This window comes from Camelus ferus, chromosome 5, assembly GCF_009834535.1.
Source record: "Camelus ferus isolate YT-003-E chromosome 5, BCGSAC_Cfer_1.0, whole genome shotgun sequence".
In the NCBI taxonomy this organism is placed as follows: Eukaryota; Metazoa; Chordata; class Mammalia; order Artiodactyla; family Camelidae; genus Camelus; species Camelus ferus.
In genome coordinates, this window is record NC_045700.1 from 4,725,531 (window position 1) to 4,750,030 (window position 24,500).

The 24,500-nt window shown below is 35.2% G+C and overlaps 1 protein-coding gene across 2 annotated transcripts in view; it reads right to left on the minus strand.

The window, feature by feature from the left end:
• MAP3K2 (mitogen-activated protein kinase kinase kinase 2) overlaps positions 1-24,500 on the minus strand; it is a 61,581-nt gene that overhangs the window by 34,859 nt on the left and 2,222 nt on the right. For both annotated transcript variants that reach the window (XM_032479213.1, XM_032479212.1), the window contains exon 2: positions 3,608-3,676. In XM_032479213.1, coding sequence (XP_032335104.1) covers positions 3,608-3,614 — 7 coding nt within the window. In that variant the 5' untranslated portion in view covers positions 3,615-3,676. The remainder of the gene's footprint in view (positions 1-3,607; positions 3,677-24,500) is intronic.

A 24,500-nucleotide genomic window follows, 5' to 3' on the forward strand; every position in this document is an offset into this window, starting at 1 on the left:
TTTCAATATGTATTTATCATAGACATCAAACACAAAATTTATAATAAAATTTAATGCAAAAATACATTAATTTAATGCAAAAATGCATCTAGAACATTTTCAATGCCTACATTTCTATTATTTTGGTGAAATAAAATTTAATTATCTAAAAACTAAAGACAAGTAACATTAAAATTGCACTGGACTCAAGGACTTGCATCACACTAAGTGTTCACATGAGACATTTGTAAGGCAAACAAAGCCATTCTGATTCTTCTAATGATGTAACATCCTAGGATTAGGCAAAACAGCCCTGTTAAGATAAACTCTTTTATATGACTCCTAAATAAAGCATCAACAAGACAGCTAAACAGATGGGGGGAGGGGTAAGGTACAGCTCAGTGGTAGAGCGTGTGCTTAACATGCACAAGGTCCTGGATTCAATCTCCAGTACCACCATTAAAAAATAAATAAATAAACCTAATTCCCCCCTCTAAAATAAAACAAATGTGGAAAAATAAACAATTTCCATGAATTCTAAAAATTTCTATAAATACCATCATTATTTAATATTTATATTCAAAGTATGAAATTTCCTTTAGAGTTCTTCTCTTTCATCAGTACTTTAAGTTAGAAACAAAGAAAAGCTTTATCTGTAGATAATAGCCTACTGGTATTTGGAAGCTTTGTTTTTAACTTCTTCACCATGAAGTTCAACAAGACTACATTAACAGACTATTTAATGATCTCAGCCACTAACAGCTTAAAAGGTAACAATGCAAGAAAAATCCCTTCCTTAGAAAAAAGTACTGAATCCATAAAACTCAATGAAAGGATCATGAACCATGAACTCCTAAGCTCTTTCAAATATATCAAAGATTTCTCTCTAAGACTATAAGGGTAAGACTCCTAGTAATGCTTCAGAGACAATTTAATTGATTTTCACTAGTAAACAAATTCACCTAGTGGTAGTCAACAATCGGTAAAGGAACTGAGGGACTTAACAGCTTACACTTGAAAATATAACCATTTTGGTGAACAATAATTTACACTCGGAGTAGTAGTAATTAAAACACGCTTTACCTTGTAAGGGGAGATCATTAAAAAGAATTTGGCAAGTCAATGGCTTCATCGGTCTTTCAAATGCACACATAGCTGACTTCTCTTATGTGCTCATTTTTTTTTTATAACACTCAGTATATTCTGTTCCACAGTGGAACTACTTACATACTAAATATAAAATAATAGCTCCAAAGGTTTTGTTAGTAAATTCCAGGTCTAGAGAATATCATAATCTTTCACAAAGTATCCTTTGTAAAGTAAAATGTCAACAAAATATTAGCTTAGCTAAACAGTAACTGAGTCAGTTGGGTATAACGTAATCACAATATGTGCAGTGTACATGGGTTCAAGCCAGACTGTCATTTATTAATAAAAATAAATCTTTTCTGAGGAAAAGAACAAGCCAAAAATGATCTCAATTGGAATAAAATTCTCTGATGTAAACTTGAGAAAAGTAAAATCCATAACTCTACACTGGGGACGGGGGAACTCTAATACTTAAACATATCTATGTTCTAATTATTTTCTTCATTAAACACTTGAATTTAGATATTTTTATATTTAACGTTTAACATTACATGTTTAATATTACAACACCAAAATAAATGCCTCGAAAAGCTTGGCTTAAATCTCTCATCACATTTATGTATACTGATTTCCTTGTTAAAAAAAAATGAGCACTGTTTTCTACACGATGTGTTTGTTAAAAAAGTAAAGAGGGCCACTTGAATAAAGTAACTTCTTATGGAGATGACATACAACTGAAGGGCTACTTAACTGAGTGCTCTTTTTCTGGATTGACAAAGAATCAGATGGTAGGTAAATACCCAACAGGAAATTTACTTTTGACAAGACATAAGCTAACAAATCCCAAAAGATCAAGGGAAAGTGGTGAACACACACAAGCACTGTTCTAACAATTCTTAGACTCTTTTACTCCATTAAGCACCTCTGTAGTGGTTACAGGCAGAGGAAGATTACACAGGTTATAAATGTCATGAGGGTCACAAGTCGACCCAAATGGTAGTGAGGATGCCCACAGGATCCTGGAGTCTGACCAACAGTCACCTAGAAACAGCAGTGGATTTCTGACATATGCTAAAAGGACATTCAGTTAAGCACAAAACCAGAAAATATTTGGAAAATAATTTCAAATTAAAAATTTATCAGAAATGTTTAATGTGGTATCTTATATGCTTATTCATTACCCTTATAAAGTGTTTACAGGAGGAAATCCTCAATCAAAAATTCAAATCCCTGTGACCCATACTGTTAAATATTCATGGTTTTTTGTGGCTCCCTTTGCAAATGTTTTTAAGCAATGATTGTTCTTTGCTTTGTTGCATACTGTAGTGAATTATTATTTGAGAAGTATAGTAGAAATCAATTTGATTAATACAGAGTTTAGACTTTGAGAGCCACAGAAATGAAAAGCTAGTATGAATTCAGTAAAAGGATATCCAATTTGGAACTGGAGGTGAAGCTGACGAAAGTGAAGAATTTGGACCACAGGATGGCACTGCACTCGTGGTTACAAAAAGAGAAAGTGGGAGAGAAATTCAGAAAGTAGGAAGGTGGAGCTTCAGCTTACACACTTGCCACAAGCAGACACTCTGAAAGTGTGCTAGCCCTTCCACTGAAGAACATGGACAGATTTAAGCTCTTTGGCCCTGACACCGTGTATATACATATAAAAGTGAATAATACATTTGTTAAGAAAGTGGTAGGAAAAGTGTGACAAAAACAAACATTGGCAAATATATGTCATAGTTAAGATATCAGGATAAGATTATTGGTCTAAGTTTAAAAACTTAGCTTCCGACTACACAGTCCATTTTCCCCCATTTAGGACAGGATGAGCCATTTGCTCCACTCCTTTCTAGTGTTTCCCTGTCCAATCCTTGCCTCACACTGGAATCCTCAACCCCAAGAAGAAGAAAAAAGAAAGAAAAGAAAGAAAGAATAGAAAGAAAGAAAGGAAGGAAGGAAAGAAAGAATGAAAGGAAGGAAGAAAGGAAGAGAAGAAAACAAAATAATATATAAACTGAACACCCAAAATCCATTCCCATCCTTCAGCCTCCCTGTTTGTTATGACGCCACAGGAAATTTACAAGAGCTGTAAAACACGTCCTCCCTGAACACCAATGATGTGCTGCTCTATTCTGTTATAGAGTTTTATGATTTACTATTTTTATGCTGTTTTCTTTAGTTTATATTATTACATTATTGAATAATTATAACAATTTACTCCTTATTATTTATTCAATCTTTTAAAAGTCAGATTTCTTTATCAAGTATTCTCTCTGGCCATCAGACTCTAAGAAAATCACAATCCATCCTAACAGTTTATTTTGAATGTCCATACTATGCCCTGCATAAATTTGTTATTTCCAAACTATAAAAGTAAAAAAAAAAAGTGTTTTAATTGAAAATCTATTAAGTAAATAAGCATAAAGCATTACATAAATCTATTATATCATAAAATTTCTTCATAAAAAAACATAGACAAATTTTCTCCCCCATTTTTATCCTTTATTTTTGAAAAATCCTCTTAGTGTGAACTCACCCATCATGGCAACCAGCTCAACAATTTGAAAATTAGGGAAATGATTCTCCCATCAGCATTCTTTACTGCCTAAAGGGGTAAAAAAATGAACAAGTTAATAATAAGAATGAGAAGAGGTAGGCACAAAAAGAAAAAAGTCAATATAAATAATGCTAACAAGAAATGTACAATATTAATACTTTACACACACTGCTGGGGAGAAGTGCTTTATTTTTCCCAGATACGCAATTATTGAGAATGAACTAAAAATCACTATGTTATATTACATTTACCTCAGTACTTTTCATGTTCCTTTCTATTTAAGGTAAGGGGAAAAAAACAATTTTGAGAGTCAAAAAGTTTAAGAGATAAATAAACTCAAGTTCCTACAGAGCAATGGCAGATATAAAGGGGAAAAGGTCATGTTTAGACACAAAAAGGAGGACATCAACAAAGTAGCATAAAGACCTATAAAAATTCTCTCCTTTCATAAAAGAAACAATTACCAAAATTGACAAAGAGGAATTAACCAAAGGCTTCCAGCAATCAGGGCAGCATCCAAGAGTCTCAGTAAAGAGAGCCTCGTGGGATTCTGACCCTCCCTATTCCTATCTTCCCACTCCTTACTCCAAGCTCCGAAGTGGCAATGTAAACCGACGGCCCACAGTCACCACGAAAATAAGCAGCCTAGCAACCACTGGAGAGGGAAGAATGCAACTGGAATGTCTTCTAGGTCTGATTCCCAAAACTCATAGATAATTTGACCTATCTAAAAGATTGGCTAATAGACCACATTATTTAACCTGACTCAAAGCTCTTCCAGTCCAAAAAGTTTGGGGAGTTTGGGGTACTTGTTGAAATCAAATAAGGACAACTATCACATATCTCAACTGTCTGAGGAAGGGGAAAACAGTTGGGGCAAACAACAGGTTAAGAAAAAAATTTTTTTAGAAAAGCTGAGGAATAAAATGTCATTAAGGAACTTTGAAAAGTTCCAAAAAATTCCTGGGAATCTAGAAGTCACACAAATGCCCAGGGCTGTTGCATACTCAAGAAAGATCTAAGGAGGCTCTCGACTTTCACCTCTAGGTAACCTTGAGCCTCTGTGCAGCAGTAAGTGGAGGATAAGGTAGAGTTGTAATTGCCCCAACACACACACACACACACACACACACACACACACACACAGAAAACCTCTCAAAAAAGACTCTGAGATTTATTGGTTCCAAGCATCTAAAGGAATCTCTGTCTATTCTTTGGCTAACAACTAAACTGAGCAGTCTTCGGTGACCAATCACAACAAATACTGACTTTAAAAAACAAGTTCTGAAAAGTCACTAAACAAATAAATAAGAACAATAAACAACACACACTGGGGAGGGAGGAGAATCTGATTTCCAGAGGTGGCACATTATAATATTTTAAACATTCAGTTTTCATGAAAAAAAATAAAATGAGAAATGCAAAGATGTGAGTCCACATACAGAGAAAAAGCAATCAAAAGAATGACCCTGAGGAAGCCCAAATGGTGGACAAACTAGACAAAGACATAAAATCAGTTATTTTAAATACGTTCAAAGAACTAATAAAGCTATATCTAAAGAACTTAAGAACATATGAGAAAGCTGCCTCACGAAACAGTATCAATTAGGAAACAAAAATTAGAAAAAGGAACAAAATAGAAATTTTGAAGTTGGAAAGTACAATAACTGAAACCATCAGGCACATCAACAAATGCAAAATAGGAGTCCCAGAAAGAAAAAAAGAGGACAGAAAGACTATTTCAAGAAACAGTGGCTAAGGCGGGAGGTATGTATAGCTCAGTGGTAGAACGCATGCCTAGCATGCATGAGGCCCTGGGTTGAATCCTCAGTACCTCCATTAAAAATAATAATAATAATTAAATAAATAAACCTAATTACCTCCAACCCCTACCCCCCTCCAAAAAAAGAAAGAATGGCCAGAAATGTCCCAATTTGGTGAAAAACAATCTGCACATTCAAGAAGCACATTAAACTCCAACAGAAGGATAAAATGAAAGTGATCCACATATAAACATATCATAATAAAATTGTTGAAAGACAAAGGATCTTGAGAGCAGCAAGAGAGAAGGAATTCACTATGTGCAAACGATAATTGATTTCTCATTGGGAACCGAGAAGGCCAGAAGCCAATGGGATGGCATATTCAAAGTGCTGAAGGAAAAAGACTGTCAACCAAGAATCCTATATACTGCAAAACTGAAGACACAAATAAGACATTCCTAGATAAACAAACACAGAGAATTCATCACAACCAGACTTGCCCTACATGAAATACAAAAGGAGTCCTTCAGGCTGAAATTAAAGGACACTAGACAGTAATTCCCATATACATGCAGAAAGAGTAATTACATAAGTAAAGATAAAACACTGCATAAATGTGTTTTTTGTTTCTAACTGTATTTCTCCTATCTGACTGTGGTAGGCACAAAACTGGCCCACCCTAAAGATGTCCACATCCTAATTCCTAGGCCTTTTGCGTGTATATTATCTTACATGGCGAAAGAGACATTGCAGATGTAATTTTAAGAAATTTAAGATAAGATGGCTGGACCCAACATAATCACAGGGATCCTTACACATGAAAGGAACGAGCAGGAAAGTGAGTGTCAGAGTAACACTATTTAAGAGACTTGGCCAGTCACTGCTGGCCCTGAGGATGGAATGGGGTGGCCATGACTCAATAAATGCAGGCAACTGACAGAAGGTGGAAAAGGAAAGAAAATGGACTTTCCCTTAGAGCCTCAGGAAAGAACAGGAATGATGACACCACAATTTTAGTTCAGTAACACTAATTTCAGTCTTCTGATTTCCAAAACTGTAAGATAAAAAACTTACGTTGTTTAAATACACCAAATTCGTGGTAATCTGTTACAGCAGTATGTAGAGAGTAATTAAGACCATCCCCAGTTTCAAGGACTTGCTAGAGGACTCACAGGACTCAGGAATAGAGTTGTACTGACAGCTATAATTTATTATGACAAAAAGATACAAAGCAAAATCAGCAAAAGAAAAATGCACATGGGGCAAAGCCCAGAGGAGCCCGAAGCAATCACTTAAGAAACCTTTCTCAGTAGAGTCACATAGGACACACTTAATTCCCTTCAGCAATGAGTTTGGACAACACATGTGAAATGTCACTTACCAGGAAAGATTAGAGACTGAGCACCCAGGCTTTTTATTAGGGGCTAATCACATAGATACCCTCTGCCTTGCAGATACCAAAACTGCAGATTCTCAGATGAAAAGCAAGAGTTCACCATAAACTACTTTGTTTGTATAAGCACCTTAGGCACAGTAACTTTTTTTTTTTAATTGTCTTTTTTTTTCTTGAGGGGGCAATTAGATTTATTCATTTATTTATTTTTAGAGGAGATACTGGGGATTGAACCCAGGACCTCATACACGCTAAGCATGCACTCTACCACTTGAGCTATACCCTCCCCCTACACACACAATAAGTTACTCTTATCTGTTAGGCAGGTGGGAACCTTCCTGAAATCCAAATTCTCAGATGCCATCCAAGGGCAGATCTCACAAGCAGTTCATTCTAAGGATAAGCAGTAAGGCCTGCTATGTTAACTCTTTTCTACGTAAGCGGCAAAGGGAACCTAGTACACAAGTTTAAAAAAAACTGCATAAAGCAATAATCTTAAGCATATTGTTGGGCATACAATATATAAACATAATTTGTATAACAATAATGGCACAAAGGAAAGAAGAGGGATGGAGTCAAACAAAAGAAAAGTTCTGTATACCACTATAATTAAGTGAGTATTAAACTCAAGCTACATTGTTCTGAGATCTTAATTTTAATCCCCAGGTCAATGACTAAAGTTTAAAATTTTTTAAATGGCAAAAGAAATAAGAGAATTAAAATAGCACACTAGAAAATATCTACTTAACACAAAGAAGGCAGTAATGGAGGAATAAGGAACAAAAAAGATACAATACACACAGAACACAAATATAAAATGGCAGAATAATCCTAGCATACGTGTAATTATATTAAATATAAGATGGAATGAACAAACCAGTTAAAAGGCAGAGATTAACAGAACAGATTTTAAAACATATCTAATTATATGCTGTCTACATCAGACACATTTCAGATTCAAAGATAAGATAGACGGAAAGTAAAAGACTGGAAAAAGATATGCCATGTAAACAGTAGCCAAAAGAGACCTGAAGTGGCTACACTAATAGCAAACAAAATAGAATATAATACAAAATTGTTATTAGAGACAAAGAAGGACATTTATAGTGAAAAAAAAATGCCCAACTTAGCAACAAGATATAGTAATTAGAAACATGTATGCACCTAACAGCAGACTCTCAAATGAAAAAAAAGATAGAATTGAAATAGACAACTCAAATATTTGGAGATTTCAATGCCTTATTTTCAATAATGGATAAAACAAGAAGACAGAAAAATCAATGAGAAAACAAAGACATAAATAATGCTATAAAACTACTAAACTTAATTAATAAATATCTATAGAACACACAACCCCAGAACAGGAGAATACACATTTTTCTCAAATGCATGTACATTTTCCAGGACAGATCACACATTATGCAGCAAAACTTATCTCAGTTAAGTTTAGATTTAAGTCATATGAAGTATGTTGCCTGACAACGATGCAATGAAATTACAAGTTTGTAACAGAAGGAAATCTGGAAAAATCACAAATATGGGAAAATTAGACAAAGCACTCCTAAAGAACCAATGGGACAAAAAGAAATCACAAGGGAAATTAGAAAATGCTTTGAGATGAATGAAAATAAAAACAAAACATACTGAAACTTACTGGATACACCTAATGTACAACCTAGAGAGAAATTTATAACTGTAAATATTTATATTAAAAAACAAGCAAGATCTCAACTCAATAACACAACCTTCTACCTTAAGACACTGAAAAAAATAAGAACATATTAAATCCAAAGCAAGCAAAAGAAAGGAAACAATAAGGATTAGAGTGGAAACAAACTAGAAAATAAAAATAAAATAGAAAAATTTTAAATCAATGTAACAAAAAGTTGGTTCTTTGAAAAGATCAATAAAACTGACAAATTTTTAGCTAGATTAACCAAGAAAAAAAGAGGGAAGACACAAATAACTAAGCTCAGTAATTAAAGGAGAATTACTACCAACCTTACAAAAATAAAAAGGATGAGGGAATACTATGAACAACTGTACATCAACAAATTAGATCACCTGGATGAAATAAATTGCATTAGAAATAAAAAGCTTCTCACAAACAAAAAGACCTACACCAAATGGCTTTAAACATTTAAGGAAGAATTACCACCAATATATATATATTTTTAAGAGCAAGAAAGAGAATACTGAACCCACTAGTACTCTGATAACCAAACCAAAGACATTACAAGAAGAAAAATTACGGATCAACATCCTTGTGAACATAGAAAAATTCTCAACAAAACACTAGCAACCTAATCAAGAACATTAAAAAAGAGGATTATACATCATGAACATGTAGAATATATCCCAAAAAAGGTAGGTTCAGCATACAAAAATCAATGTAATAAACCACAGTGACAGAATAAAAGCCTCCCCCCCCCAAAAAAAAAACCATGATCATCTCAACAGACACAGAAATTGCAAGTGCTAAAATCTGCCTTTACACTCAGAAGGCTAAGAGAAGGGAATTTCCTCCAGTTGATAAAGGGCACCCATGAAAAACCCACAGCTAACATCATACTTAACAATGAAAAATCAAACGTGTCCCCACTAAGATCAGAGACAAGGATGTCCAGTCTTGCTGCTCATTTTTAATACTGTATTGGAGGTTCCAGTCAGAATATGAGGCAAGAAAATGAAATAAAAGGAATCTAGACTGGGTAAGAAGTAAAACTACCCCAATTCACAGGTGACAATCTTATATACAGAAAATCTAAGAAGCTCACAAAAATGATCTTAGAGCTAATGTATGAATTCAGCGCAGTTGCAGGATACTAGATCAACACTCAAAAATTAACTGTATTTCTATACACTGACAATGAACAATACAGAAATGAAATTCAGAAATAAATTTCATCTATAACAGCATCAAAATAATAAAGCACTTAGGAATATATTTAACAAAAAATAAACAAGTCTTGTACACTAAAACCTATAAAGCACTGAAAGAAATTGAAACAGTTCTAAACATACAGAAAGACATCCCATGTTTATGGATTGGAAGAAAGTATTTTTAAGATGGCAAACTCTCAAAGTGATCTACAGATTCAATGCAATCTCTATCAAAATTCCAATGGCCTTTCTTGGCAGAAATGGAAACGCTGATCTTTAAATTCATAAAGAACTACAAGGGGCCCTGAATAGCCAAAACAATAATATAAAAGAAAAATAAAGTTGGAAGACTCACACTTCCTAATTTTAAAAATGACTACAAAGTTATAGCAATCAAAACAGTATGAGTACTGACCTAAGGATAGAGACTGGTAGAATAGAACTGAGAGTCCAGAAATAAACCCAAACATCTACAGTCAAATGGTTTTTGACAAGGCTGCCAAGATAATGGTCTTCAATAAATGGTGCTGTACAACTGGATATCCACATGCTAAAGCATCAGGTTGGACCCCTACATCACACAATATACAAAAATTAATTCAAAAATGAATCAAAGACTAAATGGAAAAGCTAAATCTAGAAAACTCTTAGAAAGGAATAGAGTTATAAAAGCCTTCATGACCTTAGACAATAGTTTCTTAAATGGAATACCAAAAGCAGCAGCAAGTGAAAAAATAAGCTGGACTTCATCGAAATTAAATTATTTTATGCATCAAAGGACACCAACAGGAGAGTGAGAAGACAACCCAAAGAATGGCAGAAAATATTTGAAAATTATATATCTGATAAGGGTCTAGTATACAGAAGGTATGAAGAACTATTACAACTCAATAATAATAATAATAAGACAACTAACCCAATTATAAAATGAACAAAGGATTTCAAAAGACATTCCTCCAAAGAAGATACAAAAGCAGTCAATAAGCACTTGGCCAAGAAGACGCTTAATACAATTAGCCATCAGGGAAATGAAACAGATACAGTTGTGTACACACACACACGTTTATACCTATGTATGCTTTATAGCTTTGTCTACTGAGACCTGGAAGCAGTGACATCCTACTCACAATGAATGCACCCGCAAGATGTTGGTTTCTAAATACCAATATTCATTAAGAAGAATGAGGGCTCCTTAAAAATATGGATGTATGTGCAAGATGAGCCTGGAACATCTTACTGTGTCAGAAAGAAAGTATACAAAGAATCACAAGACATGTCAAAAGGACACAAGAACCACCTTGAAGGAGCTCGCACTAGCTAAATATGGGACAATTTGAGCTTCAAAACAAATAATTGATAGATTACAACAACCCACTGAATAAAAAAGGAATCCATGAGTACACAGAGACATTACTGAAAAATGAATCAACAAATGGGAGCATGGGTGCTTGAATGTAAAGTAATGAATTACAATAACATAATGAAATTACAAGATCATTATTTGGCATTCATGAATAGTAATAATTTGGCCAAGAAAAATCAATGAATGGTGAAACTAGTGGGTGAAGTGATGAGGCATGAGACACTTAGTCTTAAAATACCTTCCCCCAAATATTTAGTAATGATAAAGGAAAAAAGTACCTTTTTTTTAGTGTGGAAATCTGGCAGGAAACTTAGTCAAGTGATCAATGTTAAGATCACCAATAATGGGCAAATTAAAATCAGTCACACCTGATAGGATGCATGGCAAAAACTAACACATCACCTCTATGATATTCCTGCCAAAAATATGTAACCTAAATTGAATCACAGGGGAAGCATTAGACAAACCCCAACTGACGAATATTTTGAAAGTTAACTACTCTACAAACTTCAAAACTGTGAAGATGATGAAAGTCAAGGAAACATGGCAGAATTGTTCCAGATGGAAAAACACTAAAGAGACACAACTAAATACAAAAATATGATCGTTGATTGAACTGTCTTGCTAAAAAGGACATTATTGGAACCACTGGCAAAATTTGAATGGGTTCTGTGGATTAGAATATACTATTCTATCCATGTTAACTTCATGATTCTGATGGTTGCATTCTGGATATCTAAGAAAATGCCCTTCTGATAGCAATTACAAATTAAAGTGTTCTGGGATGAAGGGGCCTCATGTTGGCAACTTATTCTCAAATTACCAGAAAAAAAACTTCTTTATAACCATTTTGCAACTTCTGGAGCTTAAACTTATTTCTAAAGAAAAAATTTTAAATAAGAATAAAGTTAAAAAAAATACAAACATTACTATTTCTCCCAAGTCTTCACTATCTCATCAAAAAAGCATCTCTATTTTTCTAGCTGTTCAAGACAAAAATTTAGGGGTAGCCTTGATTCCTCTCAGAATTTTCATTCTCCATTCCAACTCGTCAGCAAATCCTGTTAGCTTTTCTTTAAAAATACATATCTCCACCACTACCATTCCATTCTAAGCAATGCTCATCTCTTGCATGGATTACTGCAACACCTGCCCATCTAACCAGCCTGTTTTCACTCCAAGCCCTCATACAGCTATGAGAGTCATCATGGTTTTTTTTTTTTTAAGCCAGTGGAGAAATAAACTGATACATCAATACTATTCAGTGCTAAAAAGAAATGAGCTCTCAAGCCATAAAGAAGATATGGAGGAACCTTAAATACATATTACTAAGTGAAATAAAAGGCTACATACTGGATGATTCCAACCATATGACATTCTAGAGAAAGCAAAACTATGGAGACAGCAGAAGATCTGTGCCTGCCAATGGCAGCCAGGGAGGGAGGGAAGTATAGGTGGACCACGGGAGGTTTTTAGGGCAGTGAAACTATTCTATATGACACCGTAATAACAGTAGATACATGTCATTATACATTTGTCAGGACTCATAAAATGAACAACACAAAAAATGAATGTAAACTATAGACTTCAATTAATAAGAATGTATCAATACAGGCTCATCAAATGTAACAAATGTATCACACTAATGCAAAATGTTAAGAATAGGGAAACTGGGAGGGGGAGTGGGTATATGGCAATTCTGCCCAATTTTTCTGTAAACTTAAAACTACTCAAAAAAAAAAAAAGTAAAATTCTCTCATTTTCATCTTCAGAAAGGAGGGTTTAAAAAAAATGAAATTCCAAAAGAATGGCCATATGAAGTGTTGGCGAGGATTTTTGTACAAGGAAAACATGCACATTGCTGGTAAGAATGTCAAATGGTACAACCACTTTATAAAACAGTTGGCAAATTCTTACCACCTACCCATTCCACTCCTAGGTGTTTACTCAAGAAAAATGAAAGCATATGTTCACAAAAATATTTGTACACAAATGTTCATAGCAGCTTTATGTGTAATAATCCCATATTGGAAATTCAAATGTCCATCACCAGGTGAATAATTCATGGTGACAAAAAGCAGATCATCGGCTGCCTAGGGACAACCGAAAGGGGCAAGACAGTGACGGGACTACCAAAGGGCATGAAGAAGCTTTGCGGGTGATGGATATGTATACAATCTTGATGGGGTGATGGTTTCACAGGTATATTCATATGTCCTATTTTACCAAGTACATACTTTAAATGTGTAGTCTGTCAATTACATCAAACTACAAATTTTATTCGATAATGCTACTAGCACTGCAATTCTGACTACTGACTTTAAACCAATTTGTAAGTAATAAAGTCTCACTTACCTGCCAGATAACCCTTGCTTTTGATTTTTAAAAATATTACCCAGACTGGTAGTGCCACTATTTGCCAGACTATGAATGAATTCTGACTCTAAAAAATAAAATAAAATCTGCCATCATTTATCTGATATATTCCAATTTCAGGTATTCAAAAATTCTGAAGACAATTTCAAAGGAGTATTTCCTTAGTGACATTGGTCACTTCTGGTTAAGAAGAACTGAGTGGCTGGGGAGGGAAACTTTCACTGAGTATGTTTTCATAGTTTCTGAACTTTGTACATATTATCTACTCAATACCATATAAAAGTCAAACTTAAAGAGAATTTTAAGTGTTCCCAAAACATTTTAAGAAATAACATATGTAATAACAATAAATATATAGCCTCCTAGAATGATTAAAGAAAATATTTACCTAGATGCAATAAATTTGGTTAATTCTTAATAACTTCATAGCCCTAACTCTAATGTAACTTCAAACTAGTTAAATGGCCACTCTCATATAAAGTGGCAATCATTTGTAAACAGGCCTGCACATCCTCAGAAAGGCAGAGAAAAATCTAATTTCCATCCAGTGATCCCTGTTGTCATGATAATCATCATATTTTGGATGCATTTGCTTCCTTTCCATTATGAAGTGCTAAAAGATTTTTTAGTTAATAAAATGTTTTATCATTTCTTGAATTGACATTTCAAAAAGAATATGCAGTTTATCTGGCAAATCAAATTTGAGTTTTCACATTTCCTTGGGAAGCAGAATATTGTAGAAGGATGTTTTAGAGTCACACAGGGACCTGAGTTCAAAGCTCCGGCCATTCTGAATACAGTGCAAGTACCCATGTTCTTGTTTAGGAAATGAAGATATCAGAGCTCATACTCCAGGTTTGCTTTAAGTGCAGAATAAGATAATATGTATAGCACCTAACAGAAATACCTGACATAGTCTAACTTAATAGATACCAGTTGCCTTTTCTTCCTCCAAACAGCTCAGAGACAAAGCAGATTAAAGTCTCAAAAGCAAATTCTGATTTGTCTCCTTTTTAAGGTATTACACAAAAACAATGTATTTATGACCTGTAACATTACTTCATACTTACCCATAGTTTAACTCTGAATGGGTCATGCTCCCTATAAAAATAAAAACACCAAGCACAGTGGTTAAGAACTCAGTCTGTGGAGCCAAAGTGCCTGGGTTTGAAACCTGTGTCTGCCACTTACTGGCTGCGTGATCTTGGCCAAACGACTCGATCTCTCTTTACCTTAGTTTCCACACTGTAATAGGAAGGTTTCTACAGGTATAATCATCACCAGATTCCCATGAAAATTGAACAAGTTAATAGTTATTAGCAAATCAATACTCTAGCAAACTTAAGCTTTTTAAAAACTCTCAAATCACTACAGGCTGGTGTAGATAAAATATTTGTACCCTGACTGTCACTCCCTGGTGTTTCTATCAGGCACCAGAGAGAAAAACTCCTAATTGTTTAATCAAAAGTGTCACTCAAAATTCACTGACAAGAATGACAATAATGACAATAATGCCCATTTCCCCATCTATAAAATGAGGACAAAACTGTGCCTACTTCATTTGATTATAGTAAGGCTTAAATGCAATATTATTTGTAAAGAACTCTGAATAATACTAGAGCATAGTGAACACTCAAAAAAACAATAAGAGCTAACTTTATTAAGTTTAGCTTTGGAACCCAGACAATCTTGCTCAGAATCTACTCTTACATGCTACATTATATTGCCTATCATTTGTTTATTCAACCAGCACTTAACACATGCCTACTGTATGCGACATGCTCCCCTCACTAACCCCCTGGATTTTAAAAAAGACAAAATACCACAATCTAAAATACTAATGTCTTTCTAAAGTTCTAAAATCTATCCAAAGTTTAAAAAGTAAGCAAATACATATATCTTATACTGGCATAATAAAATCACAACCAAAGTCACAGTCAAAATAGGATTATATTAGCCACACTCATTCTACTGGTGAGAATCGAACACTTTATATTGCTTATCATATAAATCAAAACTCCCAAATAATATCAAACACAGTCCTTCTCAGTCAGAACTCTAAAGTCAGTACATGCTGCCAGGACCTCAAACTCCAACATAAAACTCCAAAGCTAACCAATGATCACCAAACCAATTCCCATAATCCCTTTCATTTCATGATTTTAAAAAAGTTATATGGCTGTGTCTTCATTTAGACCATAAGCTCCTGGAGGGCAGGAAATATTACTTACATATCTTTATATCTCTCACAGCACCTAAAAGCACTTTGTAAACCATTAACAAATACCATTAACAAATACCTTAAATAAACAAGCCTCTCATTTGAATCTCCTTACAAACACACCATAACAGCACACATCTGCTTCAGTCAATCTAATCTACTTGCCTTCCCCACCGGACATTATAGACACCCCCGTCCCCCTCACTTCCTGGGGCTTGGCTTCTGTTCACCCCGTGAATACCCATCTCTTCCTCCTCTTTAGGGATTCTTACTTCAAAAATTCATCTTGAAACCACTTATTCATGAAACCTTTTCCAATTAACTTAATTTCCCATTAACTTTTTCCAATTAAGTAACTCAGCACTTTGACCCCATTTCCCCCATTTCTACACATGATCTCCTACATATTCAATTTGGAATTTCTTAAAATATTTTTGCCAACTGTGGCTTTTGTTATGTATTCACCATGCTAAGCTGACATCTAGGTATTCTTCATTCCAGTAAGATAAAAAGTACTAGTGCTATCATTACTTAATTAAATATAGCTTTGGTATTTGAATATTACTTACACTTTTGTATTTAACATTATTTTTATATTTTACAATATATTATTTATAATATTCCCATGGTACTTTGTACGTACTTCACTGTATCATATTCATTTTCACATATGTGGGATAAATCATATGTCCCAGTTTATTAAAGACAGTTCCCACTTATTTTCATTGCTCCAGGACAGTTATCAAAACAGCCTCCTTTCACTCTCATAAGTGGCCTAGTTTGGACAACAAATTATTAGGTCACCTTAATATGCCTGTGTCCCTCCCCCACCAGAATGGAGCCCTATGATAAGAGAAACAATGATTAATTTATCTGTTCATCTTCAGTGCTAACCCAGAGAAGGTAGTCAAACATTTCAGTAATTAACAGTGCACAGGAACAACTAAAACTAGATAAATTTATTAAAGGTTTATTTTACTGACTTCCTCTGACATTCCTAAGATTTTCAATAAATATTCAGTGAATTTAAAAATCAAAATAGAAAGAAAAAAGAAAAACCAATACGAATACTTCCATTCAAGAGTCAATTACATACTCTCTAATAAACAACATAAAAAATTATCATTAATAAACACCCATACAGCCTTTTAGGTCTGATTACATCATGGCAAGAAACAGAAATGGAAGTAACATCTTCAAAATGCTAAGGAAGAAAGAGAAAAAGAAAAAATGCTGAGGAAAAAAATAACCGCCAATCTAGATTTTCACGCACAACTGAAATATTATTTAAGAATAAGACCTAAAGATTTCCGACAAACAAAAATCATAGTTTATCACCAACAGACCCTTGGTGGAGGAACTTCTAAAGGATATACTTCAAAAAGATGGAAATTGATTCCAGGAGAAAACTAGCAAGAATTTGGTAAACATGGCAAACCTAAACAAATATTAATTATATAAAAAGAGTAAAATGCTTAACCCGACGAACTGAAAAGAAGTAGAATACTGCTACTTAACAAGTAGCGACTATAACAAAGGCAGTGAGTCATCCACAGTGGCCTTCTTCTTATTTCTGGCCAGTCTTTTTCTTTCTTTTTTTGGGAGGGGGGGTGGGTGGTAGGTTTATCTATTTTTTTAGAGAGGGTACAGGAGACTGAACTCAGGACCTGGTGCACACTAAGCATGGGCTCTACCATTTGAGCCATACCCTCCCCTCGCTTACAGTGGCATTTTCTGAAAGCCTGTCCCTCCTACCACCAGCACCTCCACCACCCACTTGATTACTGAGAGCCACCAAATCAGTTCAGTGTGGTCCCACAACATAATGGTCCAGAGGTGGGCAACTGGCCCAAGCAGGAGCAAACACAATCTCCAGAAACTGATTACAAATGGATTACCAAAAGCAAAGAGTAGGGTCAACAGCTACTGAGTTGTGTTAATGAAGTCCTGCGTGCCTTGTTGATGCCTCCTCCTATTTCTGCTGTCTGAAATCCTTCCTTTTTTCAACTTGTCTAAACCACCTTTTAAGGACCCAGCTTAAGCCTTCCCTATCCCCTTCACCTGGCCATCTTTCCTTCTATAAATGATAAGAAGTGGAAAATAATTAACCTCTGCGGACTGCCAGTGTACTAGCAATTTCACATACATTATCGCTTAACCTTGGCCACACGGGAATGACAGCACTTACTGTCTCTCCACTCATCACGGCAGTTAACTTTCTTAAAGTACATTCCCTTAACAGTTTCCTAACCATTTTATATGCAGCCAGACTGTAACCTTCTCAAACACAGGACTTCTGCTTCATTCTTACCTCCATTCATCTTCTCCCCCCTCCTCCCCTCCTTTTTCAAAACACACCCTTTCTATTTCTTAAGCCCTCTTATTACTGCTACAATCACTACTACTACTACAAGCTACTACTTATAATAGTCTGCACTGCTGACACTCCACTAAATGCTTTACAAACGTTTCATTTAATCCTCACAATAATGCCATAAAGTAGACACTATCCCCATTTCACAGAGGAAGAAGACAGCTTGGAGAATTTAAGGAATTCGCTCTCTCACAGTAGGATGAACGCAGACCTACAAAACATCACTATGGACTCCCACAACTATCACATCCCCCACTGTGGTACCCCATCCCTCACTCTCACCTGCTGTGGCAGTTTGTACCTCATCAACGTGGTTAAGTTCACACTACATTTCCCAGAATTCTCTTCCCATACTGTTTTTGAAAAAGGAAATTACTCTCTGAAGATCATGCGTGTTAGACCAACATAGAGTGGCCAGCAGATTCCACTGTGTCTCTGCTCTCCCCAGTACTGCATGCAGGTCTTCTTCCTGAGTGCCAATCCTGCTGACCGAACAGCAACCTCAGGGTCATCACCAAAAGCTGACTGAAGACCACAGAAAAGGTAGCTATGCAGAGTTATCAGCTTTCCATAGACTTTCCACCAGCTCTACTGTGTGGTCCCACTCCAGCAGCTGGGCACACCTGGCTTCTAAGATTCACCTGCAAACTCTGACCTGCCCACCGCACCACTGCTTCAGGAAGGCTAATTAGTGACTTCTCTCTGATCTACCAAGTCCCCTTACAGATTCACGTTTCTGAGTCTCTCCCATAACTGTGCAAGGTCTTCCTCCTTTTATAAACCCCTTATTCCATAACAGCACAGCAGTTCTGCTTCTGTGACTGAACCCTAATCTAACTAATCAAGCCTCCCCTCAACCTACTGACCAAGAAATCTTTGCAACTTTTCCTTCTGGGATCTTCTTACACAACCAAATAGGAGTCACTCAGTCCTCCAGTCAGGACTTTTATCAGTTCTGAGTTGCCCATCTTTGAAAACAAGCTGGTGTCCCTCATTCTAAAGATCCTCCCTTTCGCAAAAGAGCAAGATTTAAACGAGAGAAAATGCTAGAGTATCAGATTAATGAAAGTCAATACCAATGTAGTAACTAAGAACAAAATAAGCTAAAAACAGTTAGGGTACTTCTATGCTTTGGTTAGAGATGTGAGGTTGGAGAAAGAAGAACAACGATACAAAAAGATTCTGGGGGGAAAAAAGTGCTGATGTGTGGTTTGTACCGAATGTTTTTTCCATTGGAAAGTATTGAAGCTTCATTTTTTAATGTAATCATTTTGGGCTTATCCAAGTATCTCCCTAACTAATTTCTAGTGGACAGAAAAGACTGCAAGTATAATTTTTCCAATATTTTTCTTTCTTTTCCAAAAAGATCTTCTCTCCTTTTTTGGCAAAAATATTTCTAAAAACATATTTCACTAGTCTTGGTTCCTCCATTCATAACATGAGAATAATACAGTTCTTCTGTCATTTTCTAGGGTTCAATTCTTACTATCTTGGATTTTATCACTGAACTGTCCCACAAGTGATTCTCATTTCTGTCACATCAGTCCTGAAGTTATTCATTCACTCTCTCAACAAGCATTAACTGAGAGCCTGCTATAGGCCACGCACAGTTCAACACAATGTATCTGGCTATAAAGTACCTTTAAGTAGAAGATCTCATTCTGACACATTAATCACATTTAAACAGAGCTATTTATTTTCCAAATGCTGCCCTATAAAAAATCTTCCCTGGACTGTTTTCATCTTAACAACCTCCCAAGCAAGAAAATTTAAATTTCTTTTGACTCCTTACTATTTTCTGTTATGATGTGGGTCTCACAGAATCACAGGCTAGGCAGGTCCTTGAGAAGTCAGCTAGGGCAACTTTTTCAAACTTAGAAGTGTTGAAGTTATTTTGTAAGTCTATTTCTAATTAACTGTGGATTTAAGACTGAACTCAGGCTTCCTACCTACCATCACTGTTCAACAAACAGCATGGAATATAGGTTGCAGTTTGTGGTACTCACGTCAGGAAAACTCTAGGCAAGAAACCCGTCAGGAACATCCCTGAGTAAACCTTCTAACCCTAAGGCAGTACGCAACAGTCCATGACAATGGGACATAACTTTGAGATGCTGATTAGTATACATTACATGGTCTCACAACATATAACTAATGTACCTTTTCTCAAATCGCGCAGCAGGATTTATATATGCAAGGACATTGTGGTCTGGGGGTGAAGTCACTAGAATGCGGCCAGGTACTGCTCACAGACCAGATGGTTAATGCTGCACCATTTATCAAAACAGACCTTTATCAACACTAAGGCTAGGATACCTTCTCTTGTTTCCTTACAGTATTTAAACAAATCAGAAAGTTTGTAAATACTGTCTGACATACTGTTCTCACACATTATGTCATAGTATAGTTAAATATTATTAATTTTAAAAAGGAATCAACAGGCTACTTAAAAATGCCTAAACTGACTTAAAAATACATTAAAGCTATTGTATAAATCATATTAATCTCTCCTTAAATTGAATCAGAGGACATTGGTCTCATTTCCTTATCATATTAAAAGAACAAAATATTTTGGGTTAAAACTCCACAAATACCATTAAAATGTAGCCAACGCAGTCACACTTAGTAATCACAAACTTATCAAATAATGATAATGAAGCATCTTCAAGTCACAAATCTAAAATAAAATATGACTTGGGAGCATTTAACTACTATTAAATAATAGCCCAGAAACAATTAAAAACTATTTTCACCTTAAACTGTAGATCTGTTCCAAAAGGTTTCTAAAAATAATAAATAGATATCATCACACATTTTCTCACTGGCTCCTGTTAATAATTTTCAAAAATAATTTTCAAAACCTTTCCCACGGCCTTGCCTCTGTGGTAGAGCTGTTCAAATACTTGACTTTCTCCTGGACATATGGAAATACTGAACTTCCCCACCCTGTTCAACTCAGGTAGGCATCATCTTTTAAGAATCTTAGAACACTGGAACAGGAGATTTCTTCTGTCTGTCAAGTCCCTACTTGTTGGCAACAGGCACTGTGCTCGGTGCTGGGGCACCAAAATTGACAAAATACTGCCTGGGTCCTTGAAGAGGTAACTTCCTAGCACAGGACCCAGAGACGACCACAGTGCCCTGTGGGGAGAGCAGTGGCAGAGGCAGGGGCAGAGTGCTCGAGGCAGTAGCGATGACCGGACCCAACCTGAGAATTATCAAAAGAATACTGACAAAATCGTATCTTTAACTATTCTTTTAATTTGTCTTTATTAAAGTCCATACTAAATGACTAAGTGCACAAATAGGGCAAGAATTATCTCTAGAAAAACCTTCCTACGTTTATAAATTTTTTTTTTAATTTATGGTACTGTGAATTGCAAGCAAAACACTCTTGAGCATTCATAAGAAAGGTGGTGAGCTAATTACAGGGGGAACCCCTAAGCAGATTTTACCTGTATCCTCCTCTGTCAGTTGGGAAGACAAAACATGTATAACAAAAATATTAAACCACCACCTAAGAGTTAAGTAACAATAAAGGCAAATTACAAGAGATGTTACAAAGCAAATATGTGATTAAGCACTGAAAATGCAGTCAGCCAATAAATCCCAGGGATATCCAAAAGACAAAATTATACAAACATGTTTCTTATAATAAATGTGTGTGTATATAGAGAGATATACCTCACACAACACTTAAGAATAAGGGAAAAGTTTTTAAATTTCCATATATATACAGTTCAACCTAATTTACAGGAGACGTGTGGAAAAATTTCATGTAAACTGTTTCATGAATTAAATCATACTTTTTTAAATTGAAGTATAGTTGATTTACAATGTTGTATTAGTTTCTCGTGTACAGAATAGTGATTCAGTTTTACACGTATATATTCTTTTTCAGATTCTTTTTCATTAAAGGTTATTGTAGATTATTATAAGATATTGAATAGTTCCCTGTACCCTACAGTAGGACCTTGTTTATCTATTTATTTAATTTTTTTTCAAACCATCAAAAATAAGACAAATTATTCTGAGATTTTTTTTTAAAATCTTGACATGAAGGGGCAAAAAATGACCCTTAGGCCTGCAGGGCATTGTTTATCTATTTTATATGTAGTTTGTATCTGCTAATCCTAAGCTCCTTATTGCTATCTCCCCCCTTCCTCTTTGATAACCATAAATTTGTTTTTTATGTGTATGAGTCTGTTTCTGTTTTGTAAGTTCATTTGTATCATTTTTTAGATTCTACCTATGAGTGATATCATATGGTATTTGTCTTTATCTGACTTACCTCACTTAGCATGATAATCTCTAGGTCCACCCAAGTTGCCGCAAATGGCATTATTTCATTGTTTCATGGCTGAGCAGTATTCCACTGTGCGTGTGTGCATCTGTGTGTGTGTATGGCACAATTTCTTTATCTGGCTATCTGCTGATGGACATTTAGGTTGCTTGCATGTCTTGGCTATTATAAATAGCGCTGCTATGAACCCTGGGGTGCAGGTATCTTTTCAAATTGGAGTTTTCTCCAGATATATGTCCAGGAGTGGGATTGCTGGATCATATGGTAAGTCTACTTTTAGTTTTCTGAAGAATCTCCACACTGTTTTCCATAGTGGCTGTACCAAAAACTACATTCCCACCAACAGTGTAGGAGGGTTCCCTTTTCTCCACACCCTCTCCAGCATTTATTGTTTGTGGACTTTTTAATCATGGCCATTCCTACTAGTGTGAGGTGATACCTCACTATAGTTTTGATTTGCAATTTAAATCATATTTTAAATGAGAGAAGGTGTTACTTAAGTGAATCCTATTATGAACCCTTCTTTAAAACAATCTCCTACTAAGTGTCAGTTAATTTCTTGTGAAATAAATTCAATTTTATATTACATGTATTTGACGTATTTCTATCTGGCTTAATTAAAATGAGATTTGTCCCTTAAATGAACCAACACACCTAATCAGAAATTCACAAATGTTTACTGACTTAATCATTATGACATTAAGAACACAGAGGGAAGGTAAAAATCTTGTAATTCCTGAACTTCATATAGCGGTAGAATCAGGACACAGTTTAGATCTTCTGACTCTCAGCCTTGTGCTCCTGGCATTACACCAGAAAAGAGTCAGTTTTCTCAAAATGTTTTTTGGTAAAGCCACCCTTCCTTCATTATATTTCTGGCTATTCCTGTGCAACAGATATTGGCTAAGAAAAACTTAAACACACTCCTTGAGAGAAAATTTAGGAGAAAAAAGGAATTGAGTTTTTCCCATTTTTCTCAAGCCAGGTTTCTTTTATTCATAACAGTGGACACCTTGAATTCATAATTAAAAATCCTCAAAACCAGAACCTGATTAACATAGCTGAATCAAATACTTTAACAATTCCTATGATTTTGTTACTATCTGTAGACCAACAAAAGATTGTTAACACTGAAAGTCAAAAGTTAGTTTGACAAGGATCAGCAATAGATGCTACAACAATTAGGTGAAAGATTATTGGAGAACAGGCTAGCACTACAGTGGTAATTTATCATACCAGACTACTTGCTAATTGCAGTGGGGAAAATAAACCTCACCTTAATCCCCATAACCAAGTGATCAGACTTAGCATCACAAATAATAGGGGTTGCCAATGTACACCCGCTAATGGGAAGCAATTTAAAGTATACAGCAACACAGTAATTATTCTTGCCCAAAATATTTAATCTGAAACTAATCAACCCCTTAAACCTAGCTTACAGTTAGCTAATACGGGGGTATAGGGAAACATGCTAAATGACACCACCAGGGGAAACAAATCAGACAAATTGAGAATGTAATTCATTTTATACAACTAGCTTCATCTCTTAAAAAAATCAACATCATTTAAAAACGGGGAGGTGAGGCTGTTGCAGATTAGGCGAGATCGAAGAGACTTAACAACCAAGTCCAATAAAAACCTTGATAGGATCCTGGTCTGGTGAGGTTGGATGTAAAAAGCCTTTCAGCACATATGGAGAGATTTAAATTTGGATGGATATTAGATTATATTAAGAAATTATTAGTAAGAAACTGTTAACAAATTATCAATAAAAATATTAACCAAGAAAATTAACAACTACACCTAAATAAAAACATTTTTTAAAAAAAGAAAGAGAAAATTATTAATACTGGTATTTTGACTATGTAAGAAAATGCCCATATTTTGGAAATGCAAGTCAACATATTTAGGGTCTACAGCTTAGTTTCAAGTGGTATGGCCAAAAATAATACACACATATTTATAGATAAAGCAAACATGGCAAGATGTCAACAAATGAATTAAGAGGATCATCACATGGATGTTCACTATTACCAACTTCCTGCGTGCTTGAAATTGTTTCACAATAAAAAGTTGGGGCTGAGTTTGGGGCGGGCAGTGGGGAACCTAGAGAGCGCCAACTCCAAGGAAAAAAAAAAATCAACCTGAAACCAAACCTGTGGGAACGGTTGAGAACCAAACATGATCTCATTTTAA